Raw genomic sequence first — 17,945 nt, 5'->3', positions numbered from 1 at the left:
TGTTTGGATGCCATTGTTTCCATTCTTCCTGTTGTGTTGTAAGAAACGAGATGTTATCTGACATGATAAGAGTTTGTTCATCGCTGATACAAAAGTGAGTGAAAGTTTATATGTATTTTTTAATTCTGCAATTCTTCTCTTCTTCCAACCCCCTCAATTCTAAATTATCTCAATTTTATCACATAATATTTTTACGCACCAAATAGGAGATGAATTTTTCAATATTCCGTCAACTTCCATTTTATGGGGGACATATTTTGAGCTTGAGCAGAATTGTAAGACAAAATCTTCTCAACCCTAGGTGTAGGGGCTATCACCCCTGAATTCAGGATAGGGAATAGGGGATGAGATTTACCTCAATTGAAAGATCACTTGACCCTCTACATGAATACTATGGTTTGCAAATTTTTATTGATTTCTTGAAGTAGTTACAGGAGGTGACAATTTGAAAACTTGCCAGGCCAACTATGTCTCGACAGGTCAATTTTTATTCGGAGGGGGATATATTTTGAGCAAAATTGTAAGCCGAAATTTCCTCAAACTTAGGTGTAGGGGCTATCAATTGGAAGACAAAATGTGCCTCTACATAATACTATTGTCTTCCAATTGAGGTGTAGCCCATCCCCTATTCCCTATGAAGTTAGGGATGACAACCCCATCACTTAAGATTAAGGAGATTTTGGCTTAAAATTCTGCTAGAAACGTGTCTCCCTCCGAATAAAAATCGACCTGTTCCGCCATTCTCTGAAAACATCCATGTTGAGGCATAATTGGCCTGGCAAGTTTTCAAATTGTCAGCCCCTGTAACTACTTCAAGGACTCAATAAAAATTAGCAAACCGTAGTATTCATGTAGAGGGTCAAGTGATCTTTCACTTGAGGTATAGCTCACCCCCTATTCCCTATTCCAAATTATCTTAATTTCATCACATAATATTTTTACGCACCAAATACGAGATGAAATTTTCAATATTCCGTCAACTTCCTTCTTATCATCCTTTTTATTACGCTATGGAGGCCTCTCCACCTTCAGTGAACCTCATGGAATACTTCTTTTAAGAGTTAGAACCCAGAATTAGATTTATAGATGCCTCTAACTTCCCTCATCAAAAGCTTTGTGGACTTTTATAGTTGGATCCTACGACATATGCGCCTAAAGGTTTCCTATAATCTTATTATGTCTCCTAGAGGGGAGGAACACATGAAAGAGGGTTGAAACGTGTTCAGACAGGCAATCTACAACCGTTCTTGAAGGATATTCACAATAGAGAGCCTCAATTAATAATAGCAAACATTGATCCGGAAAAATTTTCATCACATCATTACTATATGAATTCTCGATAACTTTTTTACTTCTACACATCAGCAAACATTCAAATCCCATTTTGAATTGGAATATGAATATCGATTAATTAAGTCAGGAATGATGGAAAGTTCATCACCGTTTCTTGTTTCCTTTCTGGAGACAGTATACATTGTTATGCATCGAGGATTTGCTTCAAATAGGTACAAACAAAATTGAATTTCCCCACAGTCAGAACTCCCCAAACTCCCAATTAAATTCAAAATAATCAAAAGGTAATTGGAGGACTACTGTTGAAATAAGTTAATCGAATCAATTAGCAGCGGAGCTTAAAGCTTAAAGTTCGGTGAGATCTGAAATGGAAACTTTTTGATCAGCGTTAAAATTTGTTTAGCGTCGGTATGGTTTCAATTCCGCGTTCATTTTTGCTTCAGGTCCAATTAAAAGTTGTGAACAATAATGCAGTTCGTTGTTTAGTCATCTTTTGTGAAATTCGAGTATATTCACTAAAATTTGTTTCTCATGAGTGGTAGTTTGTGAAGTGAAACACAATCCTGCCATAAAGTGTGTTTTATGAAATTGCTAATTATCAGTGAGAACTTCTATGAAGTTTTTGCGTTCTAGAAACATCATCAGGTTAAAAAACTATTGAATACACTGAATTCTGTCCTCTAGTACTCTGATACAACAATGGTAGACTACTTGACCGGCAATCGATAGATCGTGGGTTCGAGTCTCACCTAGAGACACTTTTTTCAAAGCTAAATAATGGTCAATCGACTATAAAATGTTTCATGCAGACATAAGTTTCACTATAAACACGAAGTCTGCATATTTCAAGAATCATTCAACAAAATTCCTCAATTTATAATAAAATTTTTTCTTTCCAGGCCTACACCTCCGCAGTAGTGGCGACGACTGTCGGATGCCAGCAGAGGGGGCTGGCCCCACCTCGGAAACGTTGCGAGACAGGCACCAGAAGTATTCTCAGCGTCTTCTGGAGAGCGCTGGAAATGGCTACGATCCAGAATTCGCTCGAATGGAAGCTTGGCTCGACGAGCATCCAGATTTCGTTCAAGACTATTTCCTAAGGTGAGTTTTTGCGATAGAAGTTGGCAATATACCCAATCCGTCGAAAGAGGTTACAAAATTCCGTCAACTTCAATTCCATCATCCCTTTTCCTTTCAATTTCAAAGCTTCCTTCAGTTCTATCAACAGCTGGATTACACTCGCCATGAATGAGGATGAGATTAAAGTAATCTTCATTCGTTAAATCAGGCATCTCAACTGTACTGAATGAAAATGGATACAACAATAGCTGATAGATTTTTCATGAACATCATACCAGTTTGAACAACAACATATAAGGGGAAGAAGACAATTAGGGTCGCACAAAAACATTCAGAGTAAGGAAGAAATATTGAGTGTTGAATGATACAAATCCAAAGCTACAACATCCTATGTCAGTTCTTCCACACAGAATCGCTCTCATTTAATCGCCTCCACTTAAATCACAAGTGGTTAATAAATCTTCTTATATGGGCCATATTTTGAAATAACTCCTTTGCTATATCACCGGAAAATTGTATACGGACATGTTTGGATGAGCATCAATAAAAACACTCCCTTTTCAAGGCATTTGCGTACCCCAGTTTCACTTCCACTTCCCCAATTTTCCGCTAAAACGAACCCCTCTCCCAACCTTCAACATCCTAAAACGTGAAACGTTCATTTATCCACAAACATGAAAATCGTCATCAGAAATTCAACTCTGCTCTCAGCTGAGGATCGTACATAACTTCTAACGAGTTCCTGTCATGTTTTATGGAGGGACATAAACACCATGCTCCACATTTTTATCGTGGTGAGATATGACGTAGCCCATCAGTTGTCAACCCGTTTCTCTGCCTCGGAAATTATATTCGCATGGTGGCTGCGGATTTCCATAAACAAGGACATGTATTGGAAACGGAACCTTTGGCTTTGAAGTACCAGAATCTCTTCATTCTGCGACTGCTGCTTTTTTCTTGGTCGTAGAAATGAACCAAAGTTTCATTATGGGCCCCTACAGGCTTCTAGTTTGTTTTTGCCTAATAAATTAAGACATTAATGTCGCCAAAAATTGTTTTCCTCTGGCTAGTCTCTGTTCGCAAACTACCAGTTCCCTTTCCCTCTATCTACATCATCCAACTCTTCATCCATATAAATTCTGCGATTCATTGTTGTCAAAAACTGACCAATATTACATTATTAGGCAATAAATTTCTCCCCCAGCTATTCCAGAAAGATTCATTTCACCCCATAATGCTTTAAAAACTAACGACCTCCTCCACAACCATTAATTTTCATTAAAGTCGTTCGAAAATCTTCATTGTCTTGACTATGGCTTCGAACTCAATTTTAAATCGATCGTTCAGTATTCCAAGTCACGAAAAGGCCCATAGAAATGTAATTTCGTATTCGAGATCAGCTTGAATTAATTGATTGAGTTGATTGAAGCTTTTTGAAATGAAATAAGATCAATCTTCATCTACTTCAATCACTTCTATGAATGTTTCATACCCATATAGTACTGCTGAATTAGAGGAAATATGGGACATATTTCATACTGGCTGGCAGTGGAGTACTACTCGATAATACTCAGAAGCGCTTGCCAGTAGTTAATTAGCATTTTCCATGGGAGAGGGAGCTGTGTTGCTCTGACGAGGTCAAATGAGACCTAAACCATGGTCAGCATCTGTTTTTCTTCGTTGGAACGTTTTTCATTTAGTTGTCTTGGCGATGGTAAATTGGCTACTTCAATTCAGATCGTAACACTTGTTTATTCCTTCAACCAATGTACCTTTCTCATGAACCATAAAGAGAGCTTTCAACCTAAAGTGAAATATATTGGATTGGGGTTCTTTGACGAATTGACGTGTTATTATTTCTGAATATGTTTTATCCGTCGGAACAACCAATATTTTGACAGGGGTCATGGTTGCTATTGACCTCTGTCCCACAAAGCTCCAATCAGGATGAAACTGCGATATCAAAATGCGAAACTGAGCATCAGTATCCAGTATCCAATTTCGTCGCGTTGCATCTGAAGTAAATGGACGAATCACGTCATGAATGAAATAAAGACCTTATTGTGATATTCCTTTGTGATGCTGCAGCATCTCATCAAACTGTGCAATCTCCCTAGATGGGATAATTATGCAGCGAGTATTACGATGGTGATAAAGTGAGCTCTGAAATAATATTCAAGGTCGTGTTACGTTATATTGGATTTCAGATAGTCGACTTGGGCTCTGGTGTCGCCTTATTTATTCGGAACAAAAGGGATGATGATAATCCCTTTCATGGCGGCAGACTCAACCCATTTATCTCCATCGTTGAAGACGTAGAAGTTGTTTCCTGTAACAAGGCGGCCGATCTAAAACGAGGATTTAAATGCGCGTTGCGCTGACAATTCCACTGCTCGGAGAGAGTTGATTTTCTTATTCATAAAGCACAATTTCTTGCAAAAATCGAAACAATGAATGTTTGGTCTTTACTTCGTAACAAACAAGTGATAAATAAGACTCTGTAGATCGAAAGAGTGTTCTAGTTCGATTGCCAATTCAAAAATGTCGTACGAGGACGTATTGATATCTAGTTAGCCTAGACCAGTTTCATGCATAACTGGTGAAAATCGAAAAATTGGAGTATCGAACCATCATCAAGTAACTGCACTTATTCAAAAGGGTTAAGAGGTAAGCAGTTTTACGAAGATATGCTTAATACCTTTGGTGATCAATGCTCTTCGTATGCGACCGTGAAAAATTGGACTGCAAGCTTCAAAAGTGGTAAATGTTCCATTGAAGATGATGACCGATCGGGAAGGCCAGTTTCTGTGTCAGTCCCCGAAAATATCAATGACCTGATTTTATCAGACCGTCGAATTGGGCTAAAACGGATATCAGAAGTATTGAATATTTCATACGAACTCGTTCATCATATAGTTCACGTCAATTTGGACATAAGAGAAATTGCTGCAAAATGGATCCCAAATGTTTGAATGTTGACCGAAAGCGTGCAAGGGTAGAAGCATCGCGTTCGATCTGTGCTCAATTTGAAAACGATGTAGACTTCTTAAACCGAATTGTTACTATGGATGAGACTTGGGTACATTTCTACGATCCAGAAACGAAGCAACAATCGATGAAATGGCGACATTCTGGTTCTCCAAGACCTAAGAAGTTTCGTGTCCAAAAATGCAGGAAAAGTTCTTGCTTCAGTTTTTTGGGATTGCCATGGAGTAATCATGATTGACCTTTTGGATGAAGGTAGAACAATAACCGGAGATTACTATTCGACATGACTGACCACTCAACGGGAAAAAATTAAAGACAAAATACGCGGAAAGCTATCCAAAGGTGTTTTGTTATTACAGAACAACGCCCCTGCACACAATTCTCATGTTACCATCCAAAAATTCGTGATTTAGGGTTTGAATTACTAAAACACCCCCCTTATTCACCAGATTTTGCTCCATCCGACTATCATCTCTTTCCCCAACTGAAAAAAGTTTAAAAGGTCGTAAATTTTCTTCCAACGAGGAGGTAATAAAAGCTATAGGGGTCTGGTTTGCAGAGCAAGAAGAAACATTTTTTTTAAAGGTCTAGAGGCGTTGCAGGTTCGCTGTAATAAATTTATCCAATTAAGAGGAGATTATGTTGAGTAATAAAATATTCTGACCTTGAAATTTTGTTTGGTTCTATAGTAGGCTAAGAATTTTTCAATATAGTCTCGTACATTCGATTGTTTTCGGCCTATTTGCACATCTCTCTGAGAATTAAAGCATAACAATAACATAAAAATTGTTCTGGGGGTTCCCAGAAACAAACTGTTAACAATTTCATTTTCCATTTTCTTCGTATCCATCTTCCTTGATGCACCCGCCACCCTAATCGAATTCTTCCTTGCAGAAAAGCCACGAGGCAGGTCGTGGACACGTGGCTGTTGTCTCACGCCACCCCCACCCCCTCCAGCGTGGAGCTGTCCTCGCCGACTCATAATCAGTCCAGGGGCGGATCGGGGGCCACAACCCCAGTGAGGAAGATCTCTGCTCACGAGTTCGAACGTGTTGGTCTTCTGAAACCGATCATCAGTACGGTTGACGGGCAGCCAACCTTCCTGACTGGATCCGGGGACCCCCAGAGTAATGGGGGTGGTCCTGGGAGTCCCACCCCGGTGCGTAGACAGAGGAGGTCCAGGCACGAACTCAGGCAGCTGGATGAGAAGGAGCTGATTTTTGAGTTGGTGAGTAAATTTTTAACATTATTGAGGATTCTTGGTAGAATATTTACAGTTCCCGAAGCATCCTTTCCTTTTAAAAGTCCTGAATGAACTAAGTATAGAAGAGAATAGAATATCTTTATTCACCAATAATAATTGTTAACAAAACAATGAAGATGGGAAACGTTATACAGGAAAATATAAACAAAAACAGAGAAGATCAACATTCAGTGTTACTTAGGTTAGGTAGATCATAATGTATGCGGCTTTTTACACAGTGTGGTCCATCTCAATTTTTCGATCATCCAGTGACTCAGGCTGGGTAGTTTAAATCTTGGATTTCAGGTGACCCCATAGAAAAAAGTGCGGTGGAGGCGAATCAGGTTATCTGGCTACCCAACATGTCTTTGACTCCTACGAATATTTTAACAGTGATAAATGAAGAAGTCGAAAGAAACACTTTTTTCCTTCACAATTTTTTCCGAATCGGCTCAGTTTAAAAGATACAGGCTGTAGGAAAACCATAAAAAAAAATTTCTGTTCTATCGCACCAACGATTTTATCTAATGAAATGAATTTCGTTATATAGCTCTCCATTTATTTGATGAATATTTTCTGAACACAAGGTATCACCCACGTCTTCCAGTTTTCTCATTATCACCATTACGTACCATAAAAATACCAAGAATTCAAAGAACACAACTCTTGAAACTAAGTTGGAATCTACCTAATGAATATTTGAACGTTTTGTATAATAAGTATTCTTCATATTATGTTCAAAAATATAACATATCTGTGAAATTCGAAAAATTGGGTACTTTGGCTGAATTCAACTCTGTTTAAAAGATCCACAGATGTGTAGTGTCACAAATTTAGCTAGTTATTTTGAAGGTTATTTTGTTTTTCCAGGGGTGGCACATTATGAAAACTTAAAATGGCTATATTTTTTCATCAGGACCCAACAGGGAAAAATGGTATACGAAAAAAGTGTTCCTTTTGACCTCGAGAATATACATACTGTTGAAAGATTTGTACGAGTCAAAGACTCACCCTGTATAAACTACTCTGATAAATAATTTTTCTCAATTTTAGATTAAGCTTACAGCATCTCCTTATTCAAAAGAAAAAGGTTTTATAATATTTTGAGAGGGAAAAGATAACACATCTCTATAACAATTACACCTTCTCAATTTTTTGTTCAGTGTTGGATGCTTTCCGATTATACTGTTAATGGAATCGTGTAGGAGTTGATGTTCTGTGTATATGTGGCATTAAGACTATTATATCTTTGTTATCATCCTATTGTTGAAGAAAGTTTCCATGGCCACCGTAACAACATTATGAATGACCATCATTCACATCACTTATCAGACAGTCAGCGGATGCAGTTTGAGTTCAATTCCTTTTGGTCGATTACCACATCCCCATGATACATTTGTGAACATCGGTGCACACTTGCCGCAAAAGATATAGGATATCACGTTTATCTGCAGTCTGAAGAAAAATAAAACAGAGCCACTCCAACTATAATTATTAAGTTCGCTGCACTAAGTGTTCACACCGGGATGCAAAGAAGGCACAGATTGAAAAAATGCAGCATCTCACCTTCAGCAGCAAGTGTGCATCGATCCTAACGCTGAAATAATCCGTTTACTTTGAGTACTTCCAATTCGCGAAATGTAAACATTCATATTTCACTTCTCCGACATTATACTGACCGATTTTCCTTATCAGCTTGTGTGTACATTCAATAATATGTTATAAAGTTGGTACTAATTGCACCATTCATAAATAATATGATAAACTGTTACACTTTTGTTTGCTCTTCGTGGAAGAGATTAGACGAATAACAGTATACGAAAGGCGCACTGTTATTAAAGAACACGAAGATGATTTCGAAGTGAACATTTGACAGATTTCGTCGCTGTGTTGATGCAGATCACTTTTCATGAGTTCTTTAAATTCTTTCGAATTTATACGACCTACCCATATACCACCATTAAGATCCCCCTGAAGAGTGCCGTTTCTTTGAACTCCCAAAAAGCCGCATCCAATCATTTGTATTCGAGTCTGGAACAAAGATATATGTGGCGGTAAATGAAATGATCTTCCCCTCTTCCCAATTACCTACTAATTGAAGAGCCAGACCAAGTTAAGAGAGAAAAATCGTCGGCGTAACATCAAAGGAACGTATCAGAAAAATCTCGTTTATAAGGCGGCTTCTTTCTCGCATTTTCCGAGAGAAACACTCATCAGGGCCGACCCAGCGGAGGCTGCAGTTATTAAGAAGATAGTCGTTTGATATTCAGGTCGAGCTAAGTGGTCGGAAGCAGGATTTTAACGTTTTCGGTGTTTCTACCTCAAGAAATCTCCCCTAAAATCGCCACTCTTCTCTCGCCTGTAGGAATACTCGGAGATCCTTTTTGATGAACCGCCTGTCGAGGTGAATCACGATTATTTCGCCGTCTTATCTTTATTTCTTGGCCGTGCACCCGAACGGAATATCTGGGGAGGCTGGGATCCTTGAATTTCCCCAGTTCCAAGGTTATATTCAGGGAATTTCAGATAAGGTATTCCCTCAACTCAATTTTTGTATGGATGTTCATAAAATATCGGCCATATCAATTCGATACTAGTACTTAAGGTCGGAACAATTGCTACATGACCTAAGACAACCACGTCCCTCGCTTCGTCAACCAATTGCACCATGCTATGACAATAAACGAATTAGTTATCAATCATATGTGAAAATCTTCCCATTCAACATGGCTTTACCCATAAACAGCATGAAATTCTTTAGGTTTGAATAATATTTCTGAATCAAGAAAAATTTGAGTGCCAAAACTGGTTACCGTCTTCATGGTAGGATAACCTAATTCACCTCATCAGAACTAGAAGTTGTTGGAACTAACGTAGACCTTCCATCAATTCAACAACAAATTATACCTTATGGCAATTAAAACTTAAAGTTTGTCTGAAGTAGGTACTTCAAAGGACTGCTCGAGAGGGAAAATTATGTTTACAGTTCTCAAAGCATAAGTTCGTCAACCAAGAATTAATTATTTAGTACATTAAGGCCTAGGGGATGTTTATATATGAAAACCTCAGAGTATTAATTCTGTTAATTTTCAACATACTGAGAGGGTTCCTAATTGGGAATTTTATCGTATTTCCAGTTGCAGAAGGCAAAGATGTAGCATAAATTTGAACACAGAATGTATCTGTTCGAATATTCATCTTGAAACACTGATAGTGATTGACCAAATCGAAAGGTATATAGCTAATAGGCGATAATATCAAGAAAACATATGTACTGAAACTTGAGCATTTAGAGTTGTAACCGAAGATCACACCAATCGGTCCGTTTTCCCGAGACGAGTATCCGGCCCGAAGGACCAAAGGCGCTAAACAGTCGGTAACGAATGAAAGCGGAACCGCTGACCAGACGACTTTGCGTAAATTGAAGCCGTTTAGCTTGGCAACAAAAACGGCCTCTGTAGAATGTTCGAACGTTTCCTCGGCTATTTTTTGTCGGGCCTGGAAATCTCGAGATAGTCGGACTCTTCCAGATTTCCACCCACAATGGCGCCTCGACGCCGGTGTCTTGATTGCTCGTCAAGTGACCCTTTACGCTGGATAGAATCGGCCAGTGATATAAAACTCGAGAGTTATCGTATATTGCTTTGACTCTTCTGAATGGAAGTTCTCAGAATTTCCGGAATGTTTTTTCGTATCCCGCATCATAAAAAGTCACGAGATTATTGTGAATTGCTTAGGTCCATATCGTGTAAAACACCCTGTACATCAAATTTCCTCAGAATTAACACTGTATAGATTATTCTCTATCAAATGAGCCAATAAACAATATCGGCAAACTCTGAATAATTCATTGATAATGCTCCATATTGAATAAATTGAATATACAGATTTTTGGAGTTACTTTTCACATTACTGAAAAGAGTTTTTGAAAAGAAAAGCCTCCCTGAGTCCAGAAGCGAACTTCAAATAGTAGAAATTCTCATTTTTAAATAAACGAAACACATATGATACCGTAATCAAAGATTTTATGGAAGAAAAATGGAAACAAAAACTGGAAAAAACATCGAACGTTGCAGTGAATTCCTTATGAAAGGGGATTGAGAAATGAGAAGAAGATTCTATTATGTATCTGGTAGTTTTCAGTTGCCACATCTAAGAATGTATCCAAATAATCCAGCATTATTATCCACTACATTCAGATAGAATTGATTTCGTAAATCGTCATTTCATGGCAACCATAACGAATCAACAATATCTTCCAAATTATACGGGTTATACCCTACAGTAAGCTGTTTTTATTGCATTCAACGATATTTTAACAATATTAGCAATCATGAGCTTAATCAACAATACTAAATGATTTTGCATTTATCAAGCAATATTTCAACATTATATTGCAATGGACCATGAAAGATGGAGGAATGTTGATCAATTCTCATCCTTGATTACTTTCAATGAAGAAGCGTTAAATATCAATAAACTGACGTTTTGGATTGACGTTGAATCTTCACAGTGATTGCTTTTTCTATGAAGAATTGATTTTGTTGCCAGCATTCAAGATTGAAAGGCAGTAAGCGTTATGAACCTTTTTTTTAATGGTAATATGGAATTACCTTTTCATTTCTCTTTTATAGTCAAATGAATAAAAAAAACTGCGAGTCAGAGTTATCTAAATGAACGAAAAAACCTTTGATTCAACCTAGTATCCGTCATGTTATCAGATCAGAATGAAGTGGATCAATAGAGGAGCAACATTGTTGTGGACAATCAGACACGGTTATCGTGGAGCAATTTAAAGTTGGAATAGCTGTAAAATCATCTGCAATGTAGTAAGGAACTTGTTTCTGAACGTTCAAAGAATTTGCCCATAGGCGTAGCAAAATGCAGTCGACATCACTAAAAATAAGCTTTTACTATCATTCTCACGCTCCTATGTCTCTTTTTGTTCTATAATAACGCCTCGTGAAAAATATGCTAAGTATAAATTTTCAATGTATTCAAATTCTCAAATAAAAAGAAGATACAGGGTTTCAGAATCAAAACTCGTGAAGTAAAAAGATTTCAGAATGCCAAGCATATTCTTGAATGAGTTTTCTAGAAAAATCCTTATCCCTAGATGGAAAAAATGAACCTATAACATGTCCACTGATCTAGAACTATCTCAGGGTTTGGATAACCCATAAAAATTCAGTGGTACGCCAATGAAAGTGACATTGTCCTAACTTATTAGGAATCTGAATCTACAAACCTTTCCAGAAGGGTATTAAAAGTGCTGAAAAGTTATTAAAATCCTTTTGTGGTCATAATTCTCGAAATTACTTTCTGAAGTGCACCGTCCGAATTTAACTGTCGAAATCAAATTAAACCAAATCTCCCCCAAGCTGTCAGCTTTCGAATGGAAAACAAAATCGATAGGCCGTAATGAACACGTTGTTGAATATAAATGTGAAATTACCTCAGTTATTCAAGATAATAAACTAACAATTCTTCCTATAAGACTATCTTTCGTAGAGAATGATGTGAATTGAGTAATACGATTTGGAAGAGACGTTTTTATGATGTTTCCCACATCAAAGAGTGACCAAATCATAAGTATGGTTTTTGAAATAATTCCAAAGAAACTGCAAATGGTATTTTCGCAGAAAGGATGATGTCTGCAGAGCTGTGTTTGGATATGCAGGGGGTCCTGGTATGGGTATTTGTAGTCTGTAGGTCTTTTCAGTTTATCCCTCAATAGAAGTAACCGTAGATGGAAATATGATACATATTCTGAAAGAGCAACCCTTCTAGTAATAAATCTGAGAATTTCATCCATCTTGGCGCAACCGTTCGGTCTTGACGAATTTTTAACTGAACCCATCTTTTTCAGAATTCAGCTTTATATCGTTTATGTCTCTTGGTCCTTGGTTGCATCCATATAAAACACTTTAATAATTGCTTGGGACATTTTTAATTCTACATTCACAACCTAACTAATATAAGAAATCTAACCTAACCTAACCTAACCTAACCTAACTAATATAAGAAATCTTTTTTATCCATTATATACTGTATTTATGTATGTATTCCATTATTTTTCAGGTTAAAGATATCTGCAATGAACTCGAAGTCCGTTCCCTGTGCCATAAAATACTGCAGAACGTGTCAATGCTACTTCACGCTGATCGTGGATCGTTATTTCTAGTCCAAGGGGAAAGGGGTGGCGGTTGCACACCCCTCCCGCCTGGGGGTAAACCCCGGGGTCGTTGTCTAGTCTCAAAATTGTTCGATGTTTGCTCCAGGAGTACGCTGAAGGAAATGGAGAAGAAAGATGAAATCCGGATACCATGGGGTACCGGTATAGTGGGGTACGTTGCAGAGAGTGGTGAACCGGTGAACATACCAGACGCTTATCAGGTGAGAAAAAAACATTTTTTCAATAGGAAATGAGGGAACCAAAAAAATTAGAGAGGAACTTCGTGTATGTCCTAACAGTCCTTCACAGAAACAGACTATAAAGGTTGAGACTTTGACTCGTACAATTATTGTAACAGTAGATTCTCGAGGTTGAAAGAAACATTTTTTCCTATACCATTTTTTCCAATTCGTCCCCGATAACAAAATATACAGGGTGTTTTCAAAGGTGGGGCCATTTTTTGACAGAAATTAGAACTCATCAAAATAAGTCTTTCAACCAAAAATTGTCTATATAAAATAGCCAAGATAGCTGAGATACAACTCCCAGAAGTTTGACAAAATTTAATTGAATTTCAAGTACGGGACTGTGGAAGGTGACTCCGGCATCGCAAAAACGAAACAAAACATAAACATATGGCTGGACAATGAATGGTTCGGTACCAAGTTCATCGGATTAGATGCATCAGGTCACTTCTGAGAGAATCATAATTGTTGTATCGTGCAGTTTAGGGTGAAAAAAATGTAGAAATCGAGGCAGTTTCTTGAAAGTACTGATGTTAGTTTTGTTGAAAGAGTGCTATGATGTTTCCCCATTTCATCCCATTTTTACGACGATTGTTGGAATGTTCGAACAAGAAGATTATGATGCCCATTGTGAAAAAAGTCGTGAATAATTTAGGCGAATTTTATTGGTGAGATTTTGAAGTATCATTCTATGTTTTACACTTCTGTCCTAAGTCTCTTCTGTCAGTTGTTATCCAAATGAGCCATTTCATAAAATCGTGTAAGTTGCTAAAAAATAATGAGAACAATTCGGCAATCCTAAGTTTCCATTTTCATTACCACGTAAATATCGTACGAGCCAATATCCTAAACTAAACCACATGGTCGAATCAGGGGATAAGTTTTTTCCCACTGCTTTGCGATAATTCAGCTAACAAACGGTCTAGGGTTGTATTAGTATCTATTTCAATAATCATTTTCAGTTTTTTTCTCAACTTTGTCAATTTGAAAGTTTTGTATAGGTGGTTTTTGGTGAAACCGCTTCATTTTGACCAATTCTACCTATCAAATACACCCTGTATGCATTTAAAGCTTTCATAATGAGCTGTGCCACCTCTTGAAAAACAAAATTACCTTCAGAATAACTAGCTTAATCTGTGGATCTTTTGAAAAGAGATGTATTCAGCCAAAGTACCGAATTTTTCAAATGTCACAGATACTTTTTAATTTTTTAACATCAAATTACTCGAAAACGGCGCATTATAGGAGAAAATATGCAGAATATTTCTATTTTACAAAACGTTCAAATATTCATTACATAGCGTCCAACTTAGTTTCAAGAGTTGGGTAATTTGAATTTTTGGTATTTTCATAGTACGTAATGGTCATAATGAGAAAACTGGAAGACGTTGATGATATCTTGTGTTCGGAAAAGATTAATCAAATAAATGAAAAACGATATTGAGAAATTCATTTCATTCGATAAAACCGCTGGTGAGATAAAACTAAAAATAACACTCTTTAATGGTTTGTCAAAAGCCTGTATCTTTTGAACCGAGCTGATTCGGAAAAAAAGGTTTCTTTTGACCTCAAGATTCTACTGTTGAACTATTAGTAAGAGTCAGAGACTCACCCTGTATAGTACAGGCAGAATTCCAATTTGAGCGTAGCTCGTGTCGCCACCACATCTCCCATAAATCCATTTCTCTCAATCTACCATTCGCAAGGGAAAAAATTGCTTGTTTCCATCACACCAATCCATAAAAATCCTTTGACTTATGGAAAGTCAGAACCGCCCCATGCGCCTAGCTTTAATCTAGAACCGATTGCCTCGCCCTGGGGGTCTCAACATTGGATTAAATCTCCGAGACTGATGAGAATTTAATTTCACAGAAACAGTAGATAACTATGATTGAATTTCAATCATTATCCCCCCGCGACAGTCCAGATTGATATCGTAGATACAGACGAGGAATTTGGAAACTGGATTTGTCGACCTGTAATTCACCACCGGTTAAAATTGTGAAACATGTAGACCACAATTTCAGATGTAAATTAACCACGATCGTTTTCCGAACAGCGGTCTAGAAGTCTAGGCGGTCACGGTGGTATGATCATCGATTTCGCTTTATTGCTACAGATTGGGATGAACGAAAATGAACCAAAGTGTCGTTAGTCACTTGGTTGCAGAAAATACATGATGGTGAACTTTCGTGGTAAAACTGCGGTCGTTTTTGTAGTCCCGCGTCCTTGTTTTCAAACTTCACTTCTCAAAATTTCGAGTATACAGGGTGAGTCTTTAACTCGTACAAATATTTCAACAGTAGGTTCTTGAGGTCGAAAGAAACACTTTTTTCCTTCACCATTTTTTCCGAATCGGCTCGGTTTAAAAGATACAGGCTGTTGAAAAACCATAAAAAATGTTATTTTAATTCTATCTCAGAAACAGTTTCATCGAATGTCATGAATTTCTGAATATAGTTTTTCATTTATTTGATGAATCTTTTTCGAAGACAAGATATCACCCACGTCTTCCAGTTTTCTCATTATGACCATTACGTACCATAAAAATACCAAAAATTCAAAGAACCCAACTCTTGAAATTAAGTTGGACCCTATCTAATGAATATTTGAACGTTTTGTAAAATAAAAGTATTCTTTATATTTTCTCGTATAATGAGCCGTTTTCGAGTAATTTGATGTTCAAAAATTAAAAAGTATCTGTGAAATTTGAATACAACTCTGTTCAAAAGATCCAAAGATGTGTATTGTCACAGATTTAGCTAGTTATTCTGAAGGTAATTCTGTTTTTCCAGGAGTGGCACAGCTCATTTTTCGACAATGTACAGGGTGGGCAAAATTCGTTGTCTACTGAGAAGATCTCGAGAACTATAGCAGCTAGAAAAAAACTGATGACACATTCCGAGCCCATTTTCGGAGAAACAAAGAATGGTGAAAACCGCAGCCTCCTACGATACTTCGTTTTTGAGTTTGACAATTTCGTAAAGTTCTTATAACTTTTTTGTCTTTGAAGTTACAAATCTGAAACTTGAACCTTCTACGGACACTTTTTTACGTAGAATCCACTGATGAGCTCAAAATATTTTTTCATTTGGAATCATTAGGTGAACCTCCATTTTTTTAAATGCAAACTTTTATTGAATTTGTTATTTTCGAATTGGAAAAAAATCTTTTGTCAGTAGATTTTATGTATGAAAGTGCCTAAGAAAGTTCAAGTTTCGGATCTGTAACTTCAAAGACAAAAAAGTTATGAGAACTCTTCGGAATTATCAAAATCTCAATTTTCGTTTATAACTCGAAATTTGAAAATGATTGGCCAATTGTGTTTTTATATTCGGATTAGTCACGAAAAAAGAGCTCGAAAATGTGCCATGCGTTTTCTTCTAGCTGCTATAGTTCTCGAGATCCCCTCAGTAGCCCACCCTGTACAACCGGATCGCCATTTGAGACACTATGTATTCCTATTTAAGTCATTAAAAATCAGATCTGTATTCGATCAACTCGCTCCTCTCAAATCGACGTCAATGGAAAACCAACCCATCCATCCTAACCTTTCGCTTCCTCTTCATCGTGCTCACCATGATCGAACGAGAAAAAATTCTATTATCAATCACGAGACTCGTGGTCCAATTCTATCATCGAAACAAAGGGGGCCAGCTTTACGACCCATTAATCGAAACCCTCGTTCCAGGCCAATGACACACACACACACACACAGAGTCACCCTTCAAACATGTTCGCGTAAAATTGGGGCATTCGTAGTCAGGTGTGTTTGTATTCTCCTCGGTTCTCTCGAATTGGAAGTGTGGAGAAAAGGTAGATAATGGAATTGTGAACGAAATCTTGACGCTGAATGTATCGGAGAGGGTCTCGGGGGAGACACGGAATGAACCACTTCGTGGAGGAAACTTTTGGGCTTTGTTAAGCTGATTGATTGTCGAGCTCCGAATACGAATCTGTTCCTTCTGCCTCGTGGATTCTAATTATGTAGTGAACCACATATTATACGGATCGTATAGGATTCTGACGCTGGAATTACTTCAGACTCCTCGAGTTACCTCAGTTATAATCGAATATATAAGGGGATTTGAATATCCCAAAGTTACAGACGTCTTCATCTTGTTGGTTCAGAATCTACGAGTCACTTTTGTTAATTCCAGATACCTGAGTCACTCAAATTACAGACTCCTAACGTTACATCGAGTTACTTCAGAATTTACACCTCATCAGTTATACCTATTGAGATATTCCAGTGGACTTGGATATCTTGAGACAATCAAGTTACTCTCTACATACTCGAATAACTGAGTTATGTTAAGAATCTACGAGTAACTTTTGTTAAGTTCTGATACCTAAGTTACTAGAACCACAATTTTCTATATCAAAGCTGATATGGGAGTGCCATAATAGTCAAAAATAAGAAGGTCAAGTCTGGGTTCCAAGTCACTCTGCAATCAAAGGATACAAGGAACCCTACACACTCGTCAGAAAGGGACCACAAACGCCACTTATTGACCCAAAGCCTTCCTGTGGTATAGGAGAAGAAAGAAACCAAAAAGAAACACTCTGGAGGAATCTGCCAGTAATGGTTGGTTCCAAGTTCCTTCCGGCAAGATCTAATAGACAAGAAAAACAAGATCTCTTCAGTCTGGGTTCAAGGTAACTCTGGAAACAAAAGAAATCAGGAAGCCAACACACTTGCCAGAAAAGGAGCATAAACTCTACTTACTGGCCCAAAGCCCTCCTGTGGTATAAGACAAAGCACCTATAAGAAAGAGTTTCTGGAGCAGAAATAAACCAAAAGAGGAACACTGTCGAGGAATCTTCCAGGATTGAATATTTCCAAGTTCCTCCCGGCAAGATCCAATAGACAAGAAAAACGAGATCTCTTCAATCTGGGTTCCAGGTCACTCTGGAAACA

General features: G+C 37.6%; 1 protein-coding gene across 5 annotated transcripts in view; it reads left to right on the top strand.

Annotated features, from left to right (window-relative positions):
- The window catches only part of LOC123316289 (dual 3',5'-cyclic-AMP and -GMP phosphodiesterase 11), a 131,678-nt gene that overhangs the window by 95,695 nt on the left and 18,038 nt on the right, over positions 1 to 17,945 (top strand). For 4 of the 5 annotated variants that reach the window (XM_044902282.1, XM_044902283.1, XM_044902285.1 and 1 more), the window contains exons 3-5: positions 2,193 to 2,394; positions 6,256 to 6,589; positions 12,686 to 13,000. In XM_044902282.1, the coding sequence (XP_044758217.1) occupies positions 2,193 to 2,394; positions 6,256 to 6,589; positions 12,686 to 13,000 (851 nt within the window). Of the gene's footprint in view, positions 1 to 74; positions 95 to 2,192; positions 2,395 to 6,255; positions 6,590 to 12,685; positions 13,001 to 17,945 lie in introns of those variants that run through there. The other variant, XM_044902286.1, reaches the window with a different exon arrangement.

Source organism: Coccinella septempunctata, chromosome 7 (genome assembly GCF_907165205.1).
Source record: "Coccinella septempunctata chromosome 7, icCocSept1.1, whole genome shotgun sequence".
In the NCBI taxonomy this organism is placed as follows: Eukaryota; Metazoa; Arthropoda; class Insecta; order Coleoptera; family Coccinellidae; genus Coccinella; species Coccinella septempunctata.
This window is presented reverse-complemented; position numbering and strand designations above follow the sequence as displayed.